This window comes from Anolis sagrei, chromosome 8 (genome assembly GCF_037176765.1).
Source record: "Anolis sagrei isolate rAnoSag1 chromosome 8, rAnoSag1.mat, whole genome shotgun sequence".
Taxonomy (NCBI): Eukaryota; Metazoa; Chordata; class Lepidosauria; order Squamata; family Dactyloidae; genus Anolis; species Anolis sagrei.
The window spans coordinates 34,091,264-34,111,866 of record NC_090028.1 but is presented as its reverse complement, the minus strand read 5'-3'; the positions used below and the strand labels follow the sequence as shown (position 1 = coordinate 34,111,866).

Genomic DNA, 20,603 nt, shown 5'->3' with positions numbered 1-20,603 from the left:
AATGCGGGTCGTAAGTATGGATCTTACAAAGTTATTATGACTTAAGACCCTCTTACAATTTTTTGCACAAATCTAATATTCTATTTCTAACACAACCAACATTCCTATTCAAATAACTTCGCTTCAATTGGAACAAGATGGTAGGGGCCTGATGGGGAAACAGAGAGTTGGGTAAACTCTATCATGTTCTTCAGGCTAAGGTTTTAAGATGTCCTCTTTTTCTCAGGAATTATGTCTGCAAATTTACATAGTTATAACAATCTGGGCCCTATTTCTCAAAATAAATTGTGGAGGGAGGGGGTAAAGAAGGTACATACGCCACCAACACTATTGTCTCTTCCACTCATGCTCTGCAAAACGGCCTTATCCAAGCCAAGCTTCAGACTTGCTCTGTCAAACATTTCTCTTTCGTAAGAGTTCCGGGTAATCAGCCTGTAGACTTTGACGGCTTTGTTTTGACCAATCCTATGACATCGAGCTTGAGCCTAAGAAAAAGAGATGCAAATCAGCCACATTCAATACAAATATCATAGCTGTAGATTCGCTCTAAAAAACCTCCTATTGCACTCTTGAAATTGACATTTTATAAATGAATCGAGCTAAATCCGTTCCACTAGAATAAACCTAATGTTGCACTCCAAGGCTGAGAATCACCTCTGTACTTAACATACAATCCAGTCTAAGGTAAAATAGCAAAGCGGTTTACTTGAAGAATATATATAAAAAAGCAATCCAGCAAAATAGTGTTAAAAATCAATGTCCAAAAAACAAGAATAATCCTCAGAGTTCAGAGTACATGAAATGCATCAAAAACCAGGAATACAAAAGCAAGATAAATCCAAACATGCAATACAGGAACAGGCCTTAGGTATTTGAAACATGAACACAAGAAATATAAACACAAAAAAACCTGAAACTAGAGATCCCTTGGAAGACTTGACTTGGCAAGAGTTCTGTACTCCAAAATCAACATTGCCTGGACTGAGGAAATGATCTGCTGCTGTCTCTAATATAGATAGAAAGCTGTGCCATTTCCCTTCAAAAGTTGATAAGGTCTTCTTGACTAATACACAACTTGACCTTTGAACTGCCTCATGAGAAATTCTATGTTGATGGAACATCAATCTCTTATCTAACTGCTGCTCATTAGCCTTCCACCTGGAGTTGCATCTTCCTCCCTTGCATCATCAACCCCTGAGCTCATTTCTGGCTCTGACCTTGCATCTCTAGGAAACTACCTTTCTGGAATGCGGCCTCCCTGGGACAGAAAGCTCTCATCCTCAGGGCTTAAAATGTCCTGATTCTCTTGCTGGTCTGCAGGCCCAGAACCCCCATTGTAATAATCTACCTAATAGGCTCAGAATCCCCAATAGGATCAGATACAGGCACAACCAAAGACTGGACTACAACACCTAATGAAATGTGGAGAATTGATTTCTATTGTTCTAAACTAATTTTGAACAGCCCATAATAACTACACATCTGTTATAAAGGTAAAAATATAAATTAAGCTTTTTCTGAAAAGCAGAATATAAGAAAATTGAAATTTATCCACAGACTATAATTATATGCATTTTATAAACACGTCCATGACAAATGATAGGAATCCATACTTTTGTTTGGTGTAACAAGCGCTAAGTGAGCTTTTGGCAAAATTGAAAAGCTTCAGGCTTCCTCCCAACCCTGCAGAGAAAAGCTCCAACAAATCAAGCTAAAGAAAGCCTGTGATTATTTCTTCTCTGAGTTGACAGAAACCCAGAGTATCTAGTTACCACATCCTTACAACCGTGCTTTCTCCCTTTAGTTTGTTGGATAAAGGAACCAGGCAATATATGCTATATCAGGCATCTTCAAACTGCAGCCCTCCAGCTGTTTGGGCCTCCAACTCCCAGAAGCCCTAACGAGCTTGTTCAATTGTCAGGAATTCTGGGAGTTGAAGTCCCAAACAGCTGGAGAATGCCTGTCCTATATCCTGCTCGATCATTGGAAGTTAAGTTAGGTCAGTCCTAGTTAGTATTTGGATGGGATAAGAAACTGCTAAAGAACTGGCAGGTGCTGCAGGCTACATATTTCAGAGGAAGGAACTGGCAAAACCCTCTTTGAGCATTATTTGCCTAAGAAAAATGTGTGGGGTCACCATAAGTTGAAAGGCAACTCAAAGGCAGACACACGTTCAGACTGCAAAAGCAAATCTATTATTTCAGCAGTGGAGAAAGTGCAGTCAAAAGGATATATTCAAAAAAAATATTTTAGTGATACTTTAAACCAGGGATCCTCACACTTTTTAAAAAGAGGGCCAGGTCACAGTCCCTCAAACTGTTGGAGGGCCAGATTATAATTTGAAAAAAAATATGAATGAATTCCTGTGCACACTGTACATATCTTATTTGTAGTGCAAAAAAACCCCCACTTAAAAACAATACAATAATTAAAATATAGAACAATTTTAACAAATATAAATTTGTTAGTATTTCAATGGGAAGTGTGGGCCTGCTTTTGGCTGATGAGATAGGATTGTTCTTGTTGTTGTGTGCTTTCAAGTCGTTTCAGACTTAGGTTGACCCAGAGCGAGGGCCGGTTAAATGACCTCGGAGGGCCGTATCCGGCCTTCAGGCCTTAGTTTAAGAACCCCTGCTTTAAACTGATGTATTTTTAGTTATGCTGCTTTTAACAGAAGTAAACCAGCTTTACTCCCAGGCTGGCAAAAAGGTTGCATATATATAAGTATAAATAGAATATCATTATGCTCCCCCATCGCCATTTTCCACCCTTAGAATGCCCCCACTTCATTTCAACAGCTTTCTTTTCTTTTTTAAAAAGCCCCTCATGGCCTAAAACAGCCTAGGGAAGTCCCAAAAGGGTCCTAATTCCCCCAGAACGGTGTTTATGTTAGAATCCAGAGGGAACAAAACATATATTTTGGGGAAAACAATAAACAAACAAACAAAAAGCTGTTGGGAATATGCATGGCCTTCCAATATCCCTGTGCCTCTTTGGTCAGTGATAGCTACCAGCCTGACTTACTCATTACCTGCAGTAACTTGTTTATTCATAAAGCCTGAAATGGCCTGCATACAATTTAGCTTGAGAGCGTGTGTCCTTGCATGAACCATTTAGCTTGCAATCCCGCTTGTTCATACCTGCTTACTGTAAATAATCTCATCTACAGATCTCTCGTATGTATTTCTGCCCTACAGCAGAAAGTGTATTTGATCAAGCCGATTTACCTGCAAATCATTCTGAGGATTCCAATCAGAATCAAAAATTATACAAGTATCAGCCGCAGTCAAATTAATGCCCAATCCACCAGCTCTGGTGCAAAGAAGGAAGACAAAGCGATCAGAGTCTGGCTTGCTGAATCGATCGATGGCAGCTTGCCGCAGGTTTCCTCTCACTCTTCCATCAATGCGCTCATACAGGTACCTTTGGATTGTAGAAGGAAACTATTAAGGCAAATCCTTGGCATTTAACTCATGTTTGAGAATTACGTTGTTAATGGAAGCAAGATATAGGCAAACCGATCACTTCTTTGGATGTTAGAAGTTTGGATACATAACAATATCCTTCTGATATTGTTGTGTAAGAGATCAAATCTGAACTCTCCCAACACTAAATGTTGAAACCTGCACTTTGAGATTCATAGGCCAGATAATTGTGATTTTAAAATGGCATCTGTCACAGACTACTATAGCTAGTGACTACCAGGTGATTTTTTTGCCATTCAAAAGACAATAAATGGAATTGTACACAAAGCATTGCACCATAAGTTCTCACAAAAAAAGTTCAGATACAGTCATAAGCAGATAAGAATAAGTAATTGTTTCTTGTCTGACCAAGAAGCTATGAGTTGGTTCCCACAGTGCATTTTAGGAAGAGATGCATCTTCCTTCCATTTATAATTACAATTATGAAAAACAGTCATAATTACTCAGGCTGTAATCCTATATGTTTGGATGCAAATCCCATTGTGTTGAAGGCTTTCTTCTTAATAATTATGCACTGTAAAACTAGTCACATCCTACTAAGCTCAATTCCTTCCAAAATGTGTATATAATATTGTTCAATGTGCGTTGTCCCAGGTGAATTAAAATTAGGTGTCCTTTTTGTATAAGGGGTCTTGTATCAGCCTGATTAGTTCATGTATAAACTAGAGGTGTGCAAAAAATTCTGATGAGTTGGAGTTTGTAAGAAAATCAGAAGTTTTCTAAGTTGGAAACCACATCTGAAAAGTTTGGGTGGCCCACACCAAAAACTTAAGAATCGAAATTCATCCAATACTTTTTTGTTTTACATTTGTAAAGCTCAGAAGGCTCCCAAAGTCAGTTTCATCCAGTCAATTTCATGCAGTGTAAGGCAAGAAAGCAAGCTAAGCAAGTGAAAGGAAGCATAAGAAAAGCTACCTGCCTCCTTTGCCATTCCTCTCGCTGCAAATTAATAGCTTCTCAGCATAAAGACAGGGAGCATTGCATTTTGGGAACAGCACAGAATTTGGGAAATTTATTTTGGGAAGGGGAGGAGCCCTATGCCAAAAAATTCAAAAGGCTCTGCCCTAAACTACATTTCATATTATGCATCAGAATCAGAAAGCATCAATCAGGAGAGGGAAGAGAGATTCATCCCTCCCTAAATAGTTTATTAAATCAAAACTTTAAAAATATTCCTTAAAATCAGTAGATGTGTGAGTATTTATGAATGTTGGGGAGAGTGATCCCCTGTTATCTTGTGTCATTGAATAGAAAATTCAAGGAGCTACCTCTTGTATTTTTTTAAAAAATGTTAATAAAAAGTTTGAACATTCCCCCAAAATCCGCGGACAAGTGAAATGTTCTGAAATTTGGCAGGCTAACCACTGTAGCAAGTTTCACTCCAATAGCTTTAAAAACGAGGGAGAAATGAGCCCCTGAAGTTTCCCCAATTATAGTAATTTAATTATGCTCAATTAGTGTAACAAAATAGTAACAAAATTTCATTACTGTCATTATAGTAACAGATTTTTCCCTAAGTATACTTTAGAAACACTTTAGAAATGAAGCACCAGCGCTCCCAGCTATGTAAGTACTTTTGAACCATTTTTTATGAATCACATATGCTTAGTATATACACATAAGCATATATATACACACATATGTGTGTGAGTACAATACTTTTCCTAGAATGTTAATAGTCGTGTGTCTCTGTGTGATAAGCAGGTTACAAAGTAGTGCTGCCATTTGTTCGAGAGCTAAACTTGTCAAACATTTTCTTCCTTGCTAATCAGCCATAAAACTGCACAGTAGATATAATCCAGTAGCCCTCAGGCATTTGGCAGGCAGCCATGCTCCCGGAGTCATGCATTTTGTAACATATGCAATACATCAGCATTAACAATCCAAATCAAAGGGCAGCGTCGAGCCAGTTCACTTTCAGGGCTCAAGAAAGAAACTCCATCTGTCTTTGCGTTACATGAGCGCTCAGGAAGAACCATGCTCTTCTGAACCACCTCTATTATATTAGGCATGCTGACTATAAGCATCAATTCTGAAATGAATAGCAACGCACTTCACAGTCACTAAACCTCAAAATAGTTACTTCAAGAAACAAATCTGTAATATAATACCTAATGTGTTAATAATACATAGCAAACCACATTTGTTCGTCATGTTAATGCTCAGAAATGTATATTCTTGTAGTTTTCCTTTACCCGGTGTATGACGGTAACTGTATTCTTACAGTCCACTAGAATATCTATTTAAAAATTAATTCTGCATTGTTACCCAAACCTTGAGCTTAAGGGTCTGGCTGCGTGAGGAACAAAATGCCAGCTGTGCTGAACTAAAGTGCAAAATTGATTATTAAAGGCTAGTTTGCACATGCTTGAATTTTTAGTGCTTGGTCAACAGATGAATCACAAAAGATGCCATTACCACTGCTATTTGTAATACGAATAACATAATACCTTTTGTGTATAAGGTAATCTTCAAGGATATCAAGGCAGCGCACCATCTGGGAGAAGATCAGCACCTTATGGCCTCCTGCTTTCATTTTTGGAAGAAGTTTATCAATGAGGACCAGTTTCCCAGCAGACTGGATCATTGCTTGTAAATGGAAGTCAGGAGCGGAGGGATTATAGGTCTCCCTAAACTCTCCTAAGATTTTTTCCTCAGCACCTGTCAGAGAAAGCATATCAGATAAAATGAGTGCTCTTTGCTTTCTCTTTTTCAAATACACTCATATTTTATACCAATTGTTCTCAACCCTTCTAATGCAGCGACCTCTTAATACAGTTCTTCATGTTGTGGTGATCCCCAACCATAAAATTATTTTTGCTGCTACTTCATAACTGTAATTTTGCTTCAGTAATGAATCATAATGTAAATATCTTATATGTTGGATGTATTCTCATTCACTGGACCAAATTTGGTACGAAGGAGGAGGAGGAGGAGGAGGGGGAGGAGGGGGAGGAGGAGGAGGAGGAGGGGGGATGAGGAGGGGGGGAGGAGGAGGAGGAGAGGAGGAGGAGGAAGAGGAGGGAGAGGAGAAGAAGAAGAAGAACTTTATTTTTCTACCCCACCTCCATCTCCCCAAAGGGACTCGGGGTGGCTTACATGGGGTCAAGCCCAAAGCAACATACAATTAAAAACAGAACAATAACATATTAAAATAGCATAAAACAGCATAAACAATAATAAACAAGCATCAAAAGCAACAACAGTCTCATTTTTGGAGGGGGGGGGGTGTCACTATGCAAAACTGGTTAAAGAATACGCCCAAATTTGAATACTGGTGGGGTTGGGGAGGATTGATTTTGTCATTTGGGAGTTGTAGTTGCTGGGATTTATAGTTAAGTTACAATCAAAGGGTGCTTTCCCCACTGCCTTGAAGGGATGTGAGCCTGCCTCCAGCCTTGCGCGCTCTCCCTCACCTGCACGTGTGCACCACACTGCCATGTGACAAGCATGCCTGCTCTCCCCTCATTGCTTGCAATTTCAGAAACAGCCCTCCCCTTGGCTGGGAGGTCAGCCAATCACAGCAGGAAGAGAGCTTTCGGTGAGAGGATTTCCAATATGTTTCCAAAAAGGTAGAGAAGGACAGGTGGAGAGATCTTGAGCCTTCTCTGCCAAAGGGGTTCCTAAGACCATCAGAAATATGTTTTCTGATGGTATTTGGCAACCTCTCTGAAACCCCCTTGCGACCCCCCCAGGGGTCCTGACCCCCACAATGAGAAATGCTGTTTTATACCCTAAGTTGCACAGCTTCCTACTCCAGAAATTGCATTAGGATATAATTATAGCCAGATTCTCATCTGCTTTCAGCTCAACACTTTTCATACTAATACATCCCACTTTAGCTATTTATGGACAGTATAAAATTTTAACATGTTGACAAAAAAGTTTCCCGCTAAAACTTAATGAAACACTTGAAGTCCTAGATCAGGGGTCCTCAAACTAAGGCCCGGGGTCATTTACCCGGCCCTCGCTCAGGGTCCACCTAAGTCTGTAATTACTCGAAAGCACACAACAACAACAACAACAACAACAATCCTATCCCATCAGCCAAAAGCAGGCCCACACTTCCCATTGAAATACTAATAAATTTATATTTGTTAAAATTGTTCTACATTTTAATTATTGTATTGGGTTTTTTTTTTCCACTACAAATAAGATATGCGCAGTGTGAATAGGAATTAATTCAAGTTTTTTTCAAATTATAATCGGGCCCTCCAACAGTTTGAGGGACTGTGACCTGGCCTCGGTTTAAAAAGTTTGAGGACCCCTGTCTTAGATTGTAAGAGCTATCTTTTTAATGGTTATCTTGACTGAATTAATGCAATTATGACTCCACCAAAGCCAGAAATGTTTTATGACACATTAACAAAGCTTCAAGTAGCTAATATATTAATGACTTAATTTGAATCCCAACTAGAGAAATTTACTGAAATCTACAGGACTTACATACTAACAAGTCCTCTTCATTTCTAGTTAAAAACGAAATTGGATTTACTCCAATGGTTCGACATTTACCTTTGATAAGATATGGATGATTGCAGCATTTCCTGAGTTCCATCATAGTGTTAACTAAGTTCGGAACATTGGCTTGCCCGGCTCCTTTTGACAAGAATGCAAAGTTTTTCTCTAAAATCGCACGATAATACTTTTTCTGAATGTTTGTTAACTCCACTTCGATTATGGTTTCTTGTTTTGGAGCCAACTTCTTCTCTACATCTTCTTTGAGTCTTCTTAGCATCATTGGTTTCAGGATAGCTTGAAGCTTTTGCACCTGTATGTAACAAAAGAAACCAACAACTAATGAGAACCCTATATAACAAGAACTGTTCACAAGCTAGTGAACCGCTTCCATATGACGGCACCCAAGTTAGCTTGACTCTAAATAAGACAAAGAGACTGACCTATTTAAGTGATGGTATTTATTAAAGCTTGGGAAAAAAATAAATGCAGAGTGTTCATGACGAACAAGGTGGTAATTTGTGTTGGCAAAGGCTTTCATGGCTGGAATCACTGGGTTGATGTGAGTTTTCTGGACTGTGTGGCCATGTTCCAGAAGCATTCTCTCCTGACATTTCACCTGCATCTGTGGCAGACATCGTCAGAGGTTGTGGGTTATATTGGAAACTAGGCAAGTGAGGTTTATATATCTCTGGAATGTTCAGGGTGGCAGAAAGAAATTATTATGTTAATAATATAATATAATGTAATATAATATACTACATATACATATAATATTTAAAATACTATAATGTAATGCAATATAATATCAATAATAATATATTATACCTATATATTTATATTACATGCAATATTACTAATAATATTACAATATAATGGTATAATACAATATAGTAATATTTAATACTGATATTGTACTATGCTAATAATATATATTGTATATATATTTATCTTGTAAGCTGCTCTGAGTCCCCTTCGGGATGAGAAGGGCGGCATATAAATGTCATAAATAAATAAATAACTCTTGTCTGTTGGAGGCAAATGTGAATGTTGCAATTAACCACTTTGATTATATTGCAAAGTCTTGCCGCTTCAAAACGGGGAAATAAGAGAATTCCAGACATGAAACAATCAGGGCCAGTTAATACCTCCCAACAAAAAATTTCCCCAGGCAGGAATCCGTCAGTTGCAAGGCTTTGCAATGCTAATCAAGGTGATTAATTACAATATTCATGCTTGCCTACAACAGACAAGAGTTCTTTCTCCCACCCTGGACCTTCTGCAGATAGATAAACCTCCTTTGCTTAGATTCCAATATATCTCACAACCTCTGAGGATGTCTGCCATAGATGTGGACAAACCATCAGGAGACAATGCTTCTGAAACCTAGTCATACACTCTGGAAAATTCACAGCAACCCAAGATGGTGGTAATAATAATAATAATAATAATAATAATAATAATAATTATTATTATTATTATTATTATAATATTTATTTACCGCTCTATCTCCCTGAGGGGGACTCAGGGCGGTTTTCAAGTAACATCACTAGAACATACAAAGTAAACAGCATGACATAAAATTAACAAAACAACATAAGCACAAAATCATCACAATAACACATATATATTAAAAATTATCCTGCCTGTTCAGAACAATTAAAAGGGCCGAGCTGAGGCTAGTGCAAACTCAAAATATGAGGGAACCGGGAATTAAGTACAGTGCTATAACAGGCTAACAACAACTGCAGGTGGTAATTAATCATTTGTTGATATAACATGACTTTAGCATATGTTATCCTACAGAGATGGAAGGAGGTCTCAAATACTTTATTTCAAAACTCTTTCACCCATAGGAACACAATATTTCTAATGGAGGTCATATACCATACGCATATAGTGGTTCTCAGAGATCAATAACCATGGTCTAAAGGCCAAGCAGAGGCCAGCTACAGTTTTGGAGCCTGGCAATGCAAAAGGCCATCAGTTTCCCAGCTCTTCAGAGAGTATGTTACAGTTTTACAGCTATATAATGAAAGGGATATCACTCTTTCTAGATTGTCACTAAATATGCACTCGTTTTAGCAAGTGACATATTTTCATTACTCAGCTGCCTGCAGCTTCAGTACACAACTCCTGCTACGGAGGTGTGCTCTTCCACTAGGTCTGCTGCCTTCTACAAAACTGTAAGACATCTCAATGGAATTTGTGTGGGCAGAGACTTAAACCCCATACATGCAATGCAGTATCTTGACCATAAATAATGTCATGTTGTTACAGAGCTATTTCACTTTTTTGTTGACTCTGTTATGCTCTTAGTAAAATGTAAGAAGCAGCACGCGAAAGCTGGAACTGAAAGCTGAGAAACGCAGAAAGTTCTTTTTCACAGAAAGGCGAGAGCAAAAGATCCACCATGCAAATATTGCAAACTATTTACCGTACATACTCGAGTATAAGCTGACCCGAATATAAGCCGAGGCTACCTAATTTTGCCACAAAGAAACTGGGAAAACATAATGACTCAAGTACAAGCCAAGGGTGGGAAGTGCAGCAGCTACTGGGAAATTTCAAAATAAAAATAGCTACCAATAAAATTACATCAATAGTTTAAATATTTTTGAATATTTACATAAAACTGTAATTTAAGATAAGACTGTGTGACTCAGATTAAACCATTATTCTAACCTTCTTCAATGTAAATATGATTGTGTATCCTTCCAATAATAATAAAGTAAAACAATAAATGTAATAATAATAATAATAATAATAATAATAATGGGTTGTTGTAGGTTTTTCGGGCTATATGGCCATGTTCTAGAAGCATCCTCTCCTGACACTTCGCCTGCATCTATGACAGGTTGTGAGGTGAGGATGCTTGCCATAGATGCAGGCGAAACATCAGGAGAGAATGCTTCTAGAACATGGCCATCTAGCCCGAAAAACCTACAACAACCCAGTGACTCCAGCCATGAAGGCCTTCGACAATAATAATAGTAGAGTAAAATAATGAAAATGAAATAACAGTAAAAATAGAGTAAAATAATAAATGTAATAATAATAATATAGTAAAATAATGTAAATGTAATAACAAAAATAGAGTAAAATAATAAATACAATAATAAATAAAGTAAAATAATAAATGTAGTAGTAATAATAGAATAAAATAATAAATAACCTTGATTTGAGTATAAGCCGAGGGGGAGGGGGGCTATTTCAGTCTAAAAAAGGGGGGTGAAAAACTTGGCTTATACATGAGTATTATGGTAGTCTTGCCTTCCTCGAGCAGTAGCAGAAAGCTTTAAAACTTCTATAACATCAATAACAGTTTTTTGACATTCAAAATTTCAGAAGTTGCTTCTGATGTTATAGAGGTTTGGCATCCAAAGCAGCAGTATTAAACACACACACACACAGGCACACAATCCTGCCCACTTTCATGTCTTGCTGAAATTCTTTGTGCAATTAAGTAGCTCTTTGGACCATATCCAACACAGTTATCTTCCTGAATTAGCTATGATTCTTCACAAGTTCAAATGCATATCAAGTACATGATTTACATACTTCCCCACAAAGGATTTTCTACATTATTCCATTGGAATTACAGGGAATTCTAGCACTATGTTATTTTACAAAAAACAAAACATAGCAGCAAAAAGGGTAAATAAAAATCGATTTGCCTTGGGCATGACTTCAAAGGGAGATACTTAATTGACTATTATACACTCACAAGTTTATCTTGCCATGATAAACTGTTCTAATTTTTGACGCACTTCCGGAAACATATTGAGAAAAGTTCCAATACCTGCTCCTCTGTTTTAAGGTCCCCAAATTCCTGCATGAATGTAGACTCTGCTGGGAAGCGTAATGGTTCGAGGAAGTGAAGAAGGCTGAAAAGTTCTTCAACGGTATTTTGCAGCGGAGTGCCTGTCAGAAGTACTTTGTGCTCCTATGGAAAATGCACATTGCACGTCAGTAGAATTCAGGTTTTGTTATTGTTTTCAATGGATTGAATTAGAATTGTAACGTTAAGAGAAACGATATTACAACATATGTTTGGAATGCAAACCACAGAATAAATGATATGCTGTGGACACAAAGACGCTGATTTTCTATTTCAGAAGAAGCTAACCAACCCTTTGGCAAACTATGAATACATCTAAAGCATTGTTACATAATTAGTGGCCAAAAAAAGAGAGGCAGGAACACCCCCTCTCCCTGAATTGCAAGTGATATTTACATTTAATCAGAAATCATTCAATAAGTTACGCAAATTTAGGTAGAAGGGAGGAACTGTTGGGTGAGTGGGCTTAATAACAAAAGACTCTCCTCATAAAGGTACAGAAGAGTAATTTAACAGCAGCAGCATGACTCTGCAACAGTAGTCAAAAGTGATAAAAAGAACAAAAACACACAAACTGATGTTATTTCTTCCACATGAGGCTTTTCTTTGTACCAAAATAATATAATATGGTTGCACTATTTACAAAAATGAGATTCCTATAAGATGAACAAAGTTCTTTATACTTCATTCTATGCTTCCACGCAGAAAAACAGCTTCTCTCTCACAGAGCATCTTCTCACACCGAACTTACACAGGAGCTTCACACAGTAGCTTTACACACATGAAGCTTCTTCATACACAATGGCCTTCAACCAAGGACTTGTCACACTGAAGCTTCTCACAACAGGCCTTCTCATACTGAGGCCTACTAACACTGAGGTCTACCTCACACTGGGACCATGAAGGCAGTTCCATTTTGTCTCCTGCACTGTGCTTATAATATAATATAATACAATACAATATATATACATATAATATTGATAATATAATTTCCATCCCAGTTATATCCTACTTTGCTCATGCCCAGCATTATTTTTTAAATATTTTTAAATTTTAATTTTACATTTGGCCCAGCCATAGGATTTAAATACTTGTCGTGTTACTGTACTGCTTATATTTTATTTTATTTTTGTTTATGAGATGTATTTTAACTGTTTCGTATTGTTGGTTTGCTATTGTTTTATTATTGATGTGTTGTGGGCTCGGCCTCATGTAAGCCGCACCAAGTCCCTTGGGGAGATGGTAGCGGGATATAAATAAAGATTATTATTATTATTATTATTATTATTATTATTATGTAATACAATACAATACTACTACTACTAATAATATGCGGCTGGCGGGGACGAGAGACAGGGCCTTTTCTGTGGTGGCCCCCCGGCTGTGGAACGCCCTTCCTATGGAGGTAAGATCAGCCCCCTCGCTAATGGTGTTCTAAAGAAGATTAAAAACTTGGATGTTTGAACGGGCATTCGGTTAAACAGTGCAATGAATGTGATGATTACAGGAATGGAAATTTGGACGACGGATTGGATCACGACTAGTTATGAGATGCATTGTGTTGTCTATTGTTGTGTCAATATTGTATATTATGCTTTTATGGTTTTAAATTGTATATCGTTGATTGATTCTTATCCTTGTTGTAAACCGCGTTGAGTCGCCTGTTGGGCTGAGAAACTGCGGTATACAAGTAAAGTAAATAAATAAATAATATGATATTATAAGTATATATTTTATATTAAATGTAATATTACTGATATTACAGTATAATGTTATAGTACAATGTAATATATAATATTAATATTGTGCTATGGTAATAATATAATATATTGTATTTACTTTGTACTTGTAAGCTGCTCTGAGTCCCCTTCGGGTTGAGAAGGGCGGCATATAAATGTCGTAAATAAATAAATAAATAAATTCTTACACAGAGGGCTATCTCAGACTGATGCCTCTCATATACTGAGGTGAACTAACACTGAGGCCTACTCATACTGAGGCCCTTCTTTCACAGAGACCTCTCACAGACTGAGGGCTACTAAGCTACAGGGACACCTGCTTATATTGAACTGCAGCTTTGGCTAAGTCATTGCATCCATTTAACCCTTTCAGTGCTTGACTCACATTTTTGTAATTAAAAATACCTAGTTAATTTTTAATATTTATTTATTTATTTGATGCATTTATTAACCGCCATTCTCAGCCCTTTAGGGCGACTCATGGCGGTGTACAACACATATAAAAGACAATATACAAAGAGGCAATTACAACAACATATAAACGATACAACAATTACAAAGTTACACTAAAAATCCGCTTCGTCTCATAGTGGAATCATAACCAATCTCATATTCCTTGTTCCATTCCAGTCATCTTTACCACATTGTTATAGCACTTAATTAAATGCCTTCTCGAACAGCCATGTCTTGAGGCTTTTTCGGAAGGACATAAGGGAGGGCGCCTGTCTGATGTCTGCAGGGAGAGTGTTCCACAGCCGGGGGGCCACCACCGAGAAGGCCCTCTCCCTCGTCCCCGCCAGACGTGCCTGTGAGGCAGGCGGGATCGAGAGAAGGGCCTCCCCAGATGATCTCAAGGTCCTTGTGGGCTCGTAGGCCAAGATGCGGTCCGAAAGGTATTTTGGGCCGGAACCGTTTAGGGCTTTGTAGGCCAAAACCAGCACCTTAAATTGGGTCCGGTAGCAAATCGGCAGCCAATGGAGCTGGGACAACAAGGGTGTTGTGTGCTCCCTGCCACCCGCTCCAGTTAGTAACATGGCTGCCGCGCGCTGAACCAGCTGAAGCTTCCGGGCCGTCTTCAAGGGCAGCCCCACGTAGAGAGCGTTGCAGTAGTCAAGGCGGGATGTGACCAGAGCGTGTACCACCGTGGCCAAGTCAGATATTTCTGATAGGAACTACATGAGAATAAATAAACAAGCCACTCAAGGCAAAAAACAAATGTTTTCTCAAATATTGTCACCTTAACAAGCTAATTTTCTGTAATTTGTTAAAGTTATTTAGATGGCAAGAAAGAGAATCATTCTCTCATTATTTCAGAAAACTCACAAGATTCATAAGTTTGAGTCCTTCTAAAAGTTTGCAGTTTTTGTTCTTCAATCGATGTGCTTCATCAATGATAATACACCGCCATTCGATTGCATTGAGTTCTGGACAGCCACCAAGAATCATTTCAAAAGTGGTGATTATGGCCTGGAACTTGTATGTGCCTCTAATGATTCGGCCCTAGAAGAGAGCAAAATGAATATAAACCTGTTTGTCCTAATATGGTAAAACCAACAATTCTGGATTAATATCAATAGGTGATGCAAGGATAACTGCATTGCTCCTTCAACCGTGTAAACAGGGCATTGATAAATAATTAATAATTAATAAATTAAATAATATATTGATCAACTCCTGAAAAATCATACACATATAGGAGCAACATTCAATCAACAATTAAGTGGAACATAAAAATCCATAAACAGGATACAAAACCTAACAATATTCACATATAAACATTCACCTTGATGGGAAAGTCTGAGAGCTGCCAAATTGTAATCTGCAGATTTTCTTAGCATAGTAATGGTTGATTTTGAGATTTAAAAAATCAAGTTAAAAATGCCATAAAGAAATGACAAGCCACTATGCATATAAATCAATTTGCCCTGTTTGTAATGGTCTGTTGCTTAAAATCTAATGCAGAATGTTACCTGTGAATCCCTGAAATACATCTCATATTGCTGTATCATCTGCCTGCTGATCATGCTCCCATGATACACCACAACATTAAGGTCGGTCCAAGTACGAAACTCTCTTTCCCAGTTAGCAATGGTGGAAAGCGGGGCGATGATCAGGAAGGGCCCTTTGATACCAGTCAGAAGGATTTCAAAGAGGAAGGTTATGGATTGGATAGTTTTTCCGAGGCCCATTTCATCAGCTAAAATGCAGTTTTGCCTACAAACAGGAAATCATTTGTTAGCAGGCCTATAAGAAGACATAAACTCAGGATGCTCATTTTGTTAGCAAGTGGGCTTATTAACAAAAGACCCTCCTCATAAATGTACAGCAGAGTAACATATTACCAGCAGCGTGACCCAGCACTAGCAGCCCAAAAGTGATAAAAGAACCAAAAAACACAGACCAATGTTATCTCTTCCATAGGAGGCTTTTCTTTAAAGAGAAATACGGTTGTACTATTTACAAGAACAAGGTTTCCATAACACAAATAAAGTTCTTTATACTTCCTTCTTTGCTTCCACACTAGGCTTCTTTCACATGCAGATAAACAGCTTCACTCTCACAGAGCCTCTTCTCACATCGAAATTACACAGGAGATTCACACAGTAGCTTTTTACACACAGCAACCTTCACACACGATGGCCTTCAACCTGGGGCTTCTCTCACCAAAGTTTCTCTCATCAGGCCTTCTCATACTAAGGCCTACTAACACTGAGGCTGTCTCACACTGAAGGCTTTTTCACAATGAGGCGAACTAACCCTGAGACCTTCTTACACTGAGCTGCCTTGAGTCACCTTTAGGTTTGAGCAAGGCAGTGTAGAAATATCGTAAATAAATAAATACTAACAGACCGAGGCCCTTCTCTCACAGAAATCTCGCACACACTGAGACTCCAAAGCAACAAGCACCTGCTTATATTGAATTGCAGCTTTTACTACATCATTGCATCCATTTAACCCTTTCAGTGCTTGACTCACATTTTTGTAATTAAAAATACCTAGTTCATATTTAATTTCTGACACATTTAGCATAAGAAAAATACAAGGAGGATAAACACATTCACCGTGACTAACATTACCAAAAGGCCCATCATCCAAAAACCGAGCACGTACCTATTATACCAGTTGAAGAGGAGCCAGTTGAGTCCTTCCATTTGGTATTCCCTGAGTTGATTGCCGTTTTTATACTCCCTGGACTGTTCTATTTTCTTCCATGAATTAGGGGGAGGTCGTTCCTTAGAAATCAAAGAAAAATGTTTAAAAATGAGATTTTTGACCCTTTTTCTATGCGAAGAGATGATGATGATGATGATGATTGTTATATTTATTTATACTCCACTTTATCTCCCCATATTGGCTTGACATAAAAATATGTGCAATTTCAGAGGGAGGGGGAATTAGAACAGTCAGTGCATGCCAGAAAAACCATTACTTAGTTTGTCACTTATTAAAAATAAACAGTTTGTTATTTCATTGAGCCCCAGGTGGCGCAGTGGGTTAAAGCGCTGAGCTGCTGAGCTTGTTGACCGAAAAGTTACAGGTTCGATTCCGGGGAGTGGCGTGAGCTCCTGCTGTTAGCCCCAGCTTCTGCCAACCTAGCTGTTCGAAAACATGCAAATGTGAGTAAATCAATAGGTACCGCTCCGGCGGGAAGGTAACGGTGCTCCATGCAGTCATGCCGGACACATGACCTTGGAGGTGTCTATGGACAACGCTGGCTCTTCGGCTTAAAAATGGAGATGTGTACCACACCCCAGAGTCAGACATGACTGGACTTAAAGTCAGGGGACAACCTTTACCTTTACCTATTTCATAATATTTTAACTGTTATTGATATGTGTGTGTGTGTGTACGTGTGTGTGTGTTTGTGTGAGAGAGAGTAAGTATATATTCAGTTGTCTTAAACTGTCTGATACTGCAGTTTTTGAACATCCTTACCAATCGCCTTGTATCAGGCCTTTTTGCTTGCAATTGTTCAAACTCCTCTATTTTCCCTTGATCTACATCTTCTTTCAGCTCCCAGGTGCTATCTTCATAGGGTAGTGAGCACCACTTTACTAAATAGTAAGTAACAGGCTGTGGAGGGGAAAATAGAATAAGTTACCACACTTACATTTAACTTGAGGAATTCTAAGATGCCATTATGTTGAACGGATGGGTCACGCTTTCTCAATCCCCACAATAGCTAAAATTAATGAGAGCAATTCATCCTGGTAGGCCAAACATATCAATAGTGCCCTCTAAACACTTAAATTATGCTGAGTTAGTTTTAACTGCATTGCTCTGAACCTGACATTCCTTTTCAGAATTTCTCTGTTCTTTCTTTCTTTCCTCTGATTCATCTGTGACTGGCCTTTCCCCCTCCTTTTACTTTGGCCTTTTAATAAATACAGAGATTATATACTAAAGATGCAAATTATTGATTTAAAATTTAAAAGTTCTGCTCTACTTTGACAGCTAATGGTTTGAACAGATTGACACAGACATGGAGTACTTTAAAGATACTTTCTTGATCTTGACAAGTTTTGTGAGATTTGCGACTTACTCGTTTTAGACAAATCCATACCTCTCCAGTATCCTTATCTTCACAGAAGGAGACTTCTAACACTCGGTCTACTTCTATATAATCAGGATTAAAAAGTTCTTCCTCCATCTGAAATTGAATATGTGTTTATATTATGTTAATAATGACTTAACTGGCTTAAAGTTGACTTCTAGAATATAAATATATATATTTTAAAAAGATTTACTAGCAATATCAAGGTAGAAAGAATAAAAATGGTCAAAATTGCAAGAATACATATTAATATATAACTACTTTTAAAGTTAAGATTTCATTGATACAATCTGAGCGCAAAAATAAAAAAGGTTGCACAACATGAGACGTGGAATAGGGTAATACGCTGAAATATATATCATTTTTCATACTGGAAATTTATATTACCATAAGGTTTAATATAAGGTTTTGGTTTGGTTTCTTATAGATACTCACATCTGCAAAGAAATGCGCCCTCTGTGCTTGCCTCAGCTTGAAACGTTTGATTTTCTGCTGGATTCTTTTGTCCTTTAGGAGCTGTTGCTCTGTCGCCCATTCGCAGTGAAGGTAGGAGCTAAAAGAGTAGAGCATGTTCACATACTGCATCTCACGTAAGTGGTAAAAAGTCATATATTGTTGATTTCACAGTTCCCTACATTCAGGCTTACAACTATACAGTTTGACACCACTTCGACAGTAGTGGTTCAATGCTATGGAGTCACGAAAGCTAGAGTATTTATTTATTTATTTACTTTATTTGTATTCCGCCTTTCTCTATTCCGAAGGGGACTCAAGGCGGCTTTACATATGGACAACAAACAGGATACACTGAAATTAAAAATTAAAATTAAATGCACATTAAAACATATAAAATACGGTATTCACTATTAAAATCATGGCATCCTCGGTCATAATCCAGGGCCATACCAAAGATCAATTGTGCATATTTCGAGGCTATTATTGCACTAAAGATTAATGTCCAAAGGCTTTCACTTTCCTTTTGGAGCCAGAAGGGAGAGAGCTGCTCTAATATCACTGGGGAGGGAGTTCCACAGCCAAGGGACCGCCACTGGGAAGGCCCTGTCTCTCGTTCCCACCAGATGCACTTGTGACGGAAGCGGGACCAAGAGCAGGGCCTCCCCAGATGATCTTAATCTCTGCAATGGTTCATAGGAGGACATACGTTTGGACAGGAAAGCTGGACAAGAACTGTTAAGGGCTTTATAGGCTAAAGCCAGCACTTTGAACAGTGCTCAGTAGCGGACTGGCAGCCAGTGGAGCTGATGTACGCCTCTATGGTGAGCAACCAGGCTGCTGTCTATTGAACCATTTGAAGGTTCTGAACAATCTTCAAAGGCAATCTCACATAGAGTGCATTGCAGTAATCTATTTGGGATGCAACCAGAGCGTAGAGTACCATGGCCAAGTCTAATTCCCAAGGTACAGGCGCAGCTGGCGCACAAGTTTTAATTGTGCAAATGATCCTCTCTATACCCTGTTCAACCTTGCGACTGACCAGGAGTACCTCTGTCTTGTCTGGATTCAATTTCAATTTGTTCGCCCCCATCCAGACCATCACAGCTGCCAAGCACGGGTTCAGGACCTGAACAGCTTACTTATTAGCAGGTGGAAATGAGTGACAGAGTTGAACGTCATCTGTGTACAGATGACACTGAACTCCAAAACTCCGAATGATCTCTCCTGGCGGCTTTGTGTAGATGTTAAACAAGATGGGGGACAATACTAACCCTTGCGAGACCCCACAGGACAATGGCTGTGAGACCGAGTAGGAATCCCCCAACAACACCTTCAGGGAATGGCCCTCCAGGAATGTCATCAGCCTTCTCTGCCAAAGAACACTGATCTGTCCTCGCCAAACAACAATTCCCTTAATTCCACAGCATTGAGCCATGGCAGTTAAAGCAGTGCCTTTACACGTTACTGAAGGAGAGTGTACAATATAACAGCAGTTTTATTTGGAACAATTCTTTTCCGAGTCCTGAACTTGAGAACAAAAGCAAAAAAGTCCAAAATAGTAACAGGACACTCTCATTCTAGCACTGGTTGCTTCACTGAGGGCACATCTACACTGACATTTAATGCAGTTTCAAACTGGCATTGAAGAAAGTGTATTTATTGCGTAGGTCAGGGGTCCTCAAACTTTTAATTCCTATGCACACTACACATATCTTATTTGTAATGCAAAAACACTTTAAAACAATACAGTAATTATATTTATTAAAATGAAGAACAATTTTAATAAATATAAACTTATTAGTATTTCAATGGGAAGTGTGGACCTGCTTTTGGGTGATGAGATAGGATTATTATTGTTGTGTGTTTTCAAGTAATTTCAGACTTAGGTTGACCCTGAGCGAGGGCTGAGTAAATTACCTTGGAGAGCCATATCCGGCCCCCAGGCCTTAGTTTGAGGACCACTGGCGTAGGTGATTACATAGGCAATTCTGTTTAAGACCCAGATGATGATAATGATAATAATCATAAACAACTTTATTTATACCCTGCCACCATCTCCCCCAACCGGG

General features: G+C 38.5%; 1 protein-coding gene across 12 annotated transcripts in view; it reads right to left on the bottom strand.

The window, feature by feature from the left end:
- CHD9 (chromodomain helicase DNA binding protein 9) overlaps positions 1–20,603 on the bottom strand; it is a 102,670-nt gene that overhangs the window by 29,816 nt on the left and 52,251 nt on the right. For 11 of the 12 annotated variants that reach the window (XM_060787993.2, XM_060787998.2, XM_060787995.2 and 8 more), the window contains 11 exons: positions 18,514–18,631; positions 18,088–18,174; positions 17,460–17,597; positions 16,635–16,756; positions 15,494–15,737; positions 14,847–15,023; positions 11,746–11,889; positions 8,001–8,256; positions 5,936–6,146; positions 3,228–3,423; positions 318–485 (listed from right to left, as the gene is read on the bottom strand). In XM_060787993.2, the coding sequence (XP_060643976.2) occupies positions 318–485; positions 3,228–3,423; positions 5,936–6,146; positions 8,001–8,256; positions 11,746–11,889; positions 14,847–15,023; positions 15,494–15,737; positions 16,635–16,756; positions 17,460–17,597; positions 18,088–18,174; positions 18,514–18,631 (1,861 nt within the window). The remainder of the gene's footprint in view (positions 1–317; positions 486–3,227; positions 3,424–5,935; positions 6,147–8,000; positions 8,257–11,745; positions 11,890–14,846; positions 15,024–15,493; positions 15,738–16,634; positions 16,757–17,459; positions 17,598–18,087; positions 18,175–18,513; positions 18,632–20,603) is intronic. The other variant, XM_060787996.2, reaches the window with a different exon arrangement.